This window comes from Danio aesculapii, chromosome 8 (assembly GCF_903798145.1).
Source record: "Danio aesculapii chromosome 8, fDanAes4.1, whole genome shotgun sequence".
NCBI classification, from domain to species: Eukaryota; Metazoa; Chordata; class Actinopteri; order Cypriniformes; family Danionidae; genus Danio; species Danio aesculapii.
Window position 1 is genome coordinate 38,161,234 of NC_079442.1, and position 9,365 is coordinate 38,170,598.

General features: G+C 35.4%; 1 protein-coding gene across 1 annotated transcript; it reads right to left on the minus strand.

Annotated features, from left to right (window-relative positions):
• Positions 1 to 46: 46 nt before the first annotated feature.
• paox1 (polyamine oxidase (exo-N4-amino) 1) lies at positions 47 to 9,009 on the minus strand. Its single transcript, XM_056463902.1, has 8 exons — positions 8,919 to 9,009; positions 8,604 to 8,767; positions 3,379 to 3,802; positions 3,085 to 3,302; positions 2,056 to 2,305; positions 1,743 to 1,855; positions 1,417 to 1,577; positions 47 to 1,258 (listed from the first exon to the last, which is right to left on the minus strand). Exons 2-8 carry the CDS (start codon positions 8,752 to 8,754, stop codon positions 1,100 to 1,102), a joined length of 1,476 nt encoding a protein of 491 aa, XP_056319877.1. The 5' UTR covers positions 8,755 to 8,767; positions 8,919 to 9,009; the 3' UTR covers positions 47 to 1,099.
• Positions 9,010 to 9,365: the final 356 nt, after the last annotated feature.

Below are 9,365 nucleotides of genomic sequence, written 5' to 3' on the forward strand. Positions count from 1 at the left end.
TTTTGTTAAAGTTTATTAATGCGACTCGACTACTTACAAGCCAAAATCTAGCATGTTGTATTTTATTTTAAAATCTAAACAGAAAGTACAAAAACAGATATGAAGCAAAGCACAGCTCAAGGTCCGATTACTTTTCATGGATTGACACACTATTACGTTCAAATAAGCAAATACGTTTCAGGTAGGGTCAATTTTCTGTTTTAGTCTTTGAGTACATTTTGTTGGGTAACTTACACACAGTTTACATTACGAATAACTGCAATTTGTCAAACTGGACTGAGGAAATCCACCAAGTGAAAACAACAATGGGAGCAACTTCATTCATTCCTAATATTATTCTTTGTTAGTTTACCCTTTATTCATTAATTTCTTTCCGGCTTAGTTCCTTTATTGTTCAGGGGTTCCCACAGCAGAATGAACCGCCAACTTATCCAGCATATGTTTTACACAGCAGATGCCCTTCCAACCTATCACTGGGAAACATCTATTTACATTCACACATATACACTATGGACAATTTAGCTTACCCAATTCACCTATAGTGCATGTTTTTGGACTTGTGGGGGAAACCAGAGCGCCCGGAGGAAACTCACACGGACACGGGGAGAACATGCAAACTCCACACAGAAATGCCAACTGACCCAGCCCAGGCTCGAACCAGCGACCTTCTTGCTGTGAGTCGACAGCGCTACTCACTGCGCCACCCCATTTTACTCTATAACACCTGAAAGTTTTCACATACTCAGAATGTATGTAAAATTTTATGGTTACTGTCAAAATTGGAAACCAGTGTCCTAAAAAATATCACATTTCCAACCATCCATGACTAAGATACCAAGATAAGAGACTTAAGATAACCAGTTTATCCACTTCTCATCCTCTTAATACAGTTATCTTAAATCGTGGTATATTTCGATTTGAAACTGATTCTGCATTGTTTACTGTAAATGTGGGCAAAAATAAAATTTAAGGTACAGTATCAGTACATCTCAGTCTTTTCTCATTAAAACACTTTTCATAGCAACATCATGGTGTAGGTTTGTTCAGATTGCAACACTACTCTGAATTTTAGACAAGTAATATATTTAAACTCTAAACTCTAAATGTGCTTGTCCATTGACGCTGCAGTGGAAGCCATTCTCTCCTTATAATGTGCTGCCAGTCTGTCTGCCTCCCTGTGTCCTGAAAGTAGAGCTCCTTGCACTGTGCCATAAAGAGTCTTCATCGTGGCCTCACCTGCAAACATGACCTGCAGATGCTGAAATAAGTGAAAATGCTTTAGTTCTAATTGACCATACATGACATACTGAAAACATCCTTTTAAACAGCCGACATCTTACTCAAATGCAGTTTAAAAAATATATTTATAACTTGTATTAAATCAATATAATGATATATGAAAAATAAATCACATACTGCATCAGGAAACTGGCTGCCCTCTAGTGGTTGTGCCAATGTGTCCATAACTTGCCCATCAACAGCAACAGGAAGAAAGGAATAACTTCCCTTCACAAATTTGTTGCTGCGCCACTTAGTGCACAGTATAGATTTCGGCTGAGGAATGTTTGCACTGGGTCCTTCAGAGTAGAAAAAATAAATAAATAAAATTACAAATGTTTTTTGGAACTTATCACAAATACAGTATTGATACTTAAAAAAGACCTTTATTTATTTTAAGCCCCATAACTGACACATTAGCAAGCACAAGCTACTAATACATTTTCCTCTAAAGAATACTTTACCAAAGAACATTTTGAGGTGGTCAGTGACAGCAGCTGAGAGTTCATTATCTGTCATGGTTTCCACCAGGTCTGCTATTTCTCCAGGACACCAGCCAATTAAAACATTTCCAAACCTAAATTTAAGAGAACGAACAATCAACAATGCTGCATTTCTTTGAAGGTGTCATACTATTATATTATTTAAAGTAAACCATGTTCAATGTTTACTCATATCTACTATGCCAATCCACCATACATAAGATTGCCACTGCTTTAAAATAAATTTTACCTAAATTCACTATTGAATATTTCAGTTGTTTAATACAACATTAACCTTTCTTTGGGGCTCAGGACAGAAAAGCTCTGCACGCTTTTGAGCCACTGCATTTTGTTGGTGGAAATGGAGGCAGGGGTGTCATCCTCATAAATAAAGCTGATAGAACCAATATCATTCTCCCAGAATGCCTCTTCATACTCCAGAAAGATCTTGGCAATATTGCCAAAGCACAGCTTATTGATGACCTCAATTTTCTCAGTTGGAAGACTGGGGGTGAAGAGGCTGGATGCTTGTGCTTTTAGGCAGCCTGCAAAAACAAGAAAGAAAGAAAGAAAGAGAAAGAAAGAAAGAAAGAAAGAAAAAGAAAGAAAAAAGCAACAACAAACAAACACACATAAACAAACAAACAAACAAACAAACACTTAGTTGCTCAGAGAGAAGATCCATTGTAACTGGCTATACATACACTCACTGGCCACTTTATTAGGTACACCCTTAAAACTGCTTATAGCCAATCACATAGTCGCAACCTCAGTGCATTTTAGTCAAAAAGACATGCTACTGTTTAATCCAAACATCAGAATGAGGGGAAAAAGGTGATTTAAGTGACTTTGAATGTGACATGATTTCTGATGCCAGACAGCCTGGTGTGATTTTTACCACAATCTCAAAGAGTTTACCGAAAATGGACAGAAAAAAAAAGAAAATATGCATGGGTAAAATAATCAATGTCAGAAGTCAGACAATAATGGTGAAAAAAGATTTTAAGTAAAAGCCAACAGTAACTCTTATAACTACTTGTTATAATCAAGAACTGCAGAAGTGCATCTCTGAGTGAACATTGTATTTAACCTTGAAGCAGACAAGTAAACAACAGCGGAAGATCACACTGGTGACACTCTTGTCAGCTGAGAACAGCAAAATTCGCACAGGCTCAGCAAAACTTGACAAGAAAAGATTGATGGCTTGAATTTCTACTGTGAAACTTGGATGATAGGGAACAAGAAAGCGCCTAGCAATGTGTACCTAATTAAGTGGCCAGTGAGTATATAGTCTCATCACTGTTCACTCCTTATCAATACATACCCAGTGAAACGGTTACTATTACATGATCAGCTAGAATCTCCTCTCCATCCTCACAGACAATGCAAACTGGGTACTGGCGGACTTTTCCTTCAGAAGAAGCTTCATTTCGTGGAGAAGGGAAGGATCCATCCCATTTGATCGTACGGACTTCTTTTTTCAGCAGCAAACGATCCTTAGGGAAGTCTTCTTTTAGTAGATCCACAAGCTGATACATGAACCTGATGGACATACAATAATTAACTAAATAAATAAATTAATCATTAAACGATCAATGACTGCAAATGATCGTCATACCCTGCAATATTGACACTGTCTCCCATATCGATATAATACTGCCACGAGTCAAGAGAGATTCGGTGAAGGTCTGAAGCACCAATGTCAATCAGCATGTCTTTTCCAACCAAAGCAAAAACACTCTGCATTTTTGCTTTCTCGTCAGCTTCTTGCAAGCTATCAATCACACCGCGGGTTTTCTCTGCATAGTGTTCACCTAAACTCTTTCCTGAGTTTCCCGTGCCACGGTATTGAATGAAGCTCTCCCCGTCTTCATACACACGTCTGGCGAAGTTTGCATTCACTTTGTGCCCCTTATTATTGTAAAATACTTCTTCGCCCATCTCAGGGAGCTGATTTAGAAGGTATTTTAGTAGACAGAAGACTGGGTTTTTTTCTGACGTCCCATGGATGTACTGCGCTCCGGTGTCAACACATGCATTACCTTTGACGGGAAAAGAAAGACAATGACACTGTTAGATTTTAATATGGTATATAACCTAACACTCCTATATGTAATTAAAGGTTCTGTATGTAAGCTTTTGACTGATTTAAAGCATAAAAACACCATAATATGTTTGCATATATTTAGGAAACATGCTAACTGAACATTCTTGTTTGTCTGAAAAACAATGCTGAAGTCAGTTATTCTGCTTTGAAAATGTCTGTTGCGTGCCGAAATGCTGTCTTTGTTTTGGTACTTTCAACCCGCCCACTGCCAATTTAGCCAATTATATTCCAGCACACCGGGTTACCTTGTTGTCAAAACGCATATTTCATTTATTCATTCAGAAAGGCTCTCAAAGCATGCGTCCATGACCGAAATGTGACCTCAGGAGGACAGTAGCAGACTCCGAAATGAGACACAGGTTCAGAGTTCCACATAAGGTTATTAAATAGCAAATAATATAAATATTACAAACGTAAACATTAAGTGAGCAGGTTACAGTGTAACCCCATGCCAACGCGCTTCGTGACGAGATATGCAGTGATAAGCAGTTTGTGCCAGACAAAACACGACAGAAATTTAACTTAAAGTTCATAATCTAATTAATATATATATTAAACCTCTTTAACATTATTAAATGTAGATGCTGAATCACTGATATATGTTGGCTTGCACTGAAGTTCAATTTCAAATGGTTTATTTCATTTTCAAGATCTGAGGTGAACTATCTGCTGCTGCTTTCAGTTGTAGGGCAATAAATGTCATGTAAAAGGGCATTCAATCTCATATTATTAGCATTTAACACTGAAAAAAGCATATGAGGTGTACCTGAGGTGATCATTGTTAGTTGTTTAGCTGCAAGAAATAGAAGCCGTTTCTAATATATCAATTCGAGGGGTTAGTTAGAACAAAAACCCCTTTTAATTTGGAAAATATTTGTTCTATTGAGTGATATTTCTTCTATCGTTGCTTTTATTCAGAACATGATTTAAATCGTCTTAAATAAGCCTTTGGCCTCGCTATTTAGGCTCGCTCCTGTTGGCCCACAATCTGGCAACCTGCACTTGTGGTTGTTTTTTTATCCAGGAATGCAATACCTAGTTCAATCACTGGGTGTCAAACTTACATACTGCACCCAAGCGGCAACCTCCCGCTCTCCCTCGTGAAGCAAATACGGATGTAACTGAAACTGCAATTCATCGAAATTCTGCTAGGCCTGGCTCCATAATAGAGCAAATTTCTATTGAGCCCACTGTTAAAATGGCCAACTTTACAGCAGAATAAAAAAGGTGTTTACAGCCTGGAACATGACAACTGTGAGGGGGTGATCCATTTAGTTTATATTAGGTTATACAAGTCTGCATAATTAAGGGCGTGGCCACTTGAGTGACAGCTAGGTCTCGCTGGTCATTGTCACTTCACCTCAGCTTATTCCGGCTGATTAGCCGCTGAACTCGGCATATCCTGTACATCGTATTTTTGTTTTGTTTTATGTGGCTTTACACAGTCAATTGCCTTTTGGAATTATTTCTTACAATTATCAGATGATATGGCATGCTGTGTGCACTTACTTGTGCTTATAAACCATTCACATGTCCTGCATTTCCCAGGTGAGTGAAATTATATACTTATATACCATCTCTATAAATGTATTTGTTTTATTTAAGATCATTTATCATTTATATTTTTCTTTAAAACTTGAATGCAATCCAGAATCTAACAGATTGATTAGCCGTAGGCTATAAAACAGTCATCTGAAACGTTGTCATACAGTGTTACTAACACAGACTATATTTTAAGTATTTGAAAGTATTCGCCTTTCCTCCTGTAAAAAAACATCATAAGAGCAATGCTTAGTGGCTCAATGTTTTACAACAGTGTTTTTAAAACACTAAACACTTTATTGATATGGTGTACAACCAAGCACATGTGGTCAGAACACCAATGAGTCGCAGGTAATGAAGTATTAAATGTTTCTCCCAAAGAAAAGCCTGTCTAAGCAAAATGCTAGCAGGTGTCTGTAGTTCCGCTCACACTCCGCTCACGCTCCGCCTCTTTGCCCTTGTATGGTATCCTCCGGTCAGTGCGATGACGCGTGAACAAAATGTTGACGGTTGGCCACGCCCACTTGTAGCTTCTTTTGCGTTCTTCAGAAACCAATGGGTGACATCACGGATACTACACCCATATCTTTTACAGTCTATGACTGCACCTTTAGTATATAAAATTTCTTGAGATTTAGAAATAAGAATAAAGAAAGTTGCTATAAACATTAGAAAAAAGGTTGGTTCAAGGAGGAGTAAATTTTCGTTTCATAAATGAATTTTAAATGGTGTGGTGCAATCTGTCATCACAGCAAAAAAAGGATTTTGGACTTTTTAATGGAAGTGAAACTACATTCTCATGAGTCTAAAGATTTAGGTTCCTCTAAGAAACAACCTCTTTTAGTCTCCTTTGAACTAACACTGGAAAATGCCATATTTGCATGCCAAAACTAATGGAAGAACTTCAAAATATTCATTTGTATAACAGTTAATTAACTAAAATGTTTGATTAGTGCAATAAACACCTACAGTTGAAGTCAGAATTATTAGCCACCCTTTAAATTTTTTTTCTTTTTTAAATATTTCCCAAATTATGTTTAACAGAGCAAGGAAATTTCCACAGTATGTTTCATCATATTTTTTCTTCTGCAGAAAGTCTTATTTGTTTTATTTCGGCTAGAATAAAAGCTGTTTTTAATTTTTTTAATTTATGGTCAAAATTATTAGCCCCTTTAAGCTATATTTTTTTCGATAGTCTACAGAACAAACTATCGTTATACAATAAATTGCCTAATTACCCTAACCTGCCTAGTTAACCTAATTAACCTTGTTAAGCCTTTAAATATCACTTTAAGCTGTATAGAAGTGTCTTGAAAAATATCTAGTAAAATATTATTTACTGTCATCATGGCAAAGATAAAATAAATCAGTTATTAGAAATGAGTTATTAAAACTATTGTTTATAAATGTGTTGAAAAAAAATCTTCTCTCTGTTAAACAGAAATTGAGGAAAAAGTAAACGGGGGGCTAATAATTCTGACTTCAACTGTACATAATATTGTAAACACTTACATAATATTGGCATTAAAAGATAGTTATTTGATGCTTGTTGTTGATTTATGGTTTTCTGATTAATTACTACTAACATTTGCAATTAATGTTTACAAAAATGCTCATCCTCATGTACAATCTTTTATGAAATATTATTGCTATATATGGTTTTACTGCTATTGCTATTGGTATTACACAATAAAATGTTGTGGTAACCCAATGTTGTGTGAAATATGGACAAACCAAGCCACTGGGTTGGTTTCCATTTACATTTAATTGAAAACAACAACAACAATGCTGAGTTTGACCATACCCAACATTTGGGTTATGACAACCCAGGAGTTTTAGTGTTGACAAGAACAACAGTAAAAGTACCCATACATTAAAAAAATTAATTAGATTAAATAAAATAATTGTTACACTAACCATAATAAAACCTTGGTTGATTTCTTTAACCCTTTAACTGCCCGTTTTACCAAATGGTTGACCATATTTCGACTGATTTAAATAATGACGTTTTAAAAAACGGTTTACTAAAAAAAAAATCAATCAAACATAATCCTTTTGCACTAATACACTTGATTTTGGTTCTATTGTAAAAAACAAACAAACAAACAAAAAACAAGAAAACATGTTAAATGAGAATCTGAAATATTTTATGGCATACTTCAAAAAATAAAGACGATTTAGTATTCAAAAATGTTTTATTTTTATTATGTTTTTAAATTGGTCTTTTTAAAATTGGTCTGTTTTTAATTCCGGTACTTTTGCCAAAAACCGACATATCAACCATTTGGTAGAGGTTAATATTTTAGAAATTTTGGGATATGTTGAAAAAAATGCATTGAGTGTGTTAACTAGCGACATTAGGAGACAATAACATCAGGGGCGGATTTAACCAATAAGCAAGGTAAGCGGCTGCTTAGGGCCCCAGGAAATCTGGGGGCCCACAATAAATATCTAGAAGTATAAATTATACCTATAAACTGTATATAACATCGTTTTCTACCATATTTATTTTTAGTGAGTTAAACAAATAAAATTTTAATGTATTTTTAGTATACAATAAAATATAATATTATTATAATAATATATTGTTATGTAATAATAATATCACCAAATAAAATATCCATCATGAAGCAGTCCAGCAGTAAAATTTATTAAAAAAAAAAAAAAAAAAAAAAAAATATATATATATATATATATATATATATATATATATATATATATATATATATATATATATATATATATATATATATATATATATATTATTTTAGTAGTAAATTCATTTTAAGAAAATAATCACTTAAAATGTAGAGACTGCATTAATTTAAAATGTTTAAAAGATGATTGAGTGATATAAAAAACAGCAATATAAATAAAAGTAGAAAAGGTGCATTTCAGGACTTTGGCCCCATGACTGGGATTGCTATAGGGCCCCAAAATCACTAAATCTGCCCCTGATTAACATAGGACTTAAGAAATGCAATCCAAAAATGTTTTTCTTGATGGGCAGTTAAAGGGTTAAGGACTCTTTCTTCAAATGACCATTAGATTCTTACAGAGTTTAACGTTTTTAAACTTTATTGAGACGGCAAATAGTTTCCAACTTTCATATTTGATTAATAAGTGACGGACTAAGCAGAAACTTGAGAGGGTTATGATGTATTCACCAATGACTGTAAAAAACAGGTATTTACCCAGAGTTGCAGTAGCTACTCTTCCTCCAACATTTTCGGCGGCTTCCAGCATCGTGACGTCATTAAACCCATATTCTTTCAGCTTCTTGGCAGCAGCGAGTCCTGCCACACCTGCACCGACAACCACGATAGATGGACTCCTGTCTGCCATGATGACTAAAGGACTGAAGAAGAGATTATCTTAACCGTCAATTCACAAGAAGCATTACGATTACACATTTATTAACACAGAACATGTTCAGTCCTGCCGTCCCAAAAACAAAACGCTTTTGTAGCTTTGTCCGACAACATAGCTAGATTATGGTGTTTACTCACTTGAAACGGAGCAGAATGTTGACTATCCACCTTTAGCGGTTAGTTACATTGCTTAGTTCCACTTCCTGTTGTAATGCTATAGCGACCAATGTAGAAGAAACAACGTTTTTTTCCTTGTTTTTTCCTGATCGTTGTATGCATACTTGTCCAATAGGGGGCAGGAAATCCCAAGAAAAGAAACTGAGTTTATGAACACCAGAAGTACTGATCAAGCATATTTTACTGCTTCTCTGAACATAGGATTAATATCAAGAGACGTGTTTGTACTACTTGAAAACAAAGAAGTGTATTGACCTGCAGCAGAGGCAGGAGTGGTTTTAGGTACTCGCAGGGGTGTAGTGGACATTCCAAAATTGGGGGGGGGGGGGGGGGGGGGTTCCAAAGCTGTATGAGATCCAAAAGTTTACGTTCATATTATTATTATTCACCCGTTTCTAAATGGTTTGT

What these genes read in the sequence shown, in the direction of transcription:
- paox1 (XM_056463902.1), bottom strand. Translation starts at nt 8,754, where the DNA reads ATGGCAGACAGGAGTCCATCTATCGTGGTTGTCGGTGCAGGTGTGGCA. An exon ending in AATAGTAACCGTTTCACTGG is followed by an intron (nt 2,306 to 3,084) that starts GTATGTATTGAT and finishes TTGTTTTTGCAG; the next exon opens with GCTGCCTAAAAGCACAAGCA. An exon ending in GTCCTGAGCCCCAAAGAAAG is followed by an intron (nt 1,856 to 2,055) that starts GTTAATGTTGTA and finishes TCTTAAATTTAG; the next exon opens with GTTTGGAAATGTTTTAATTG.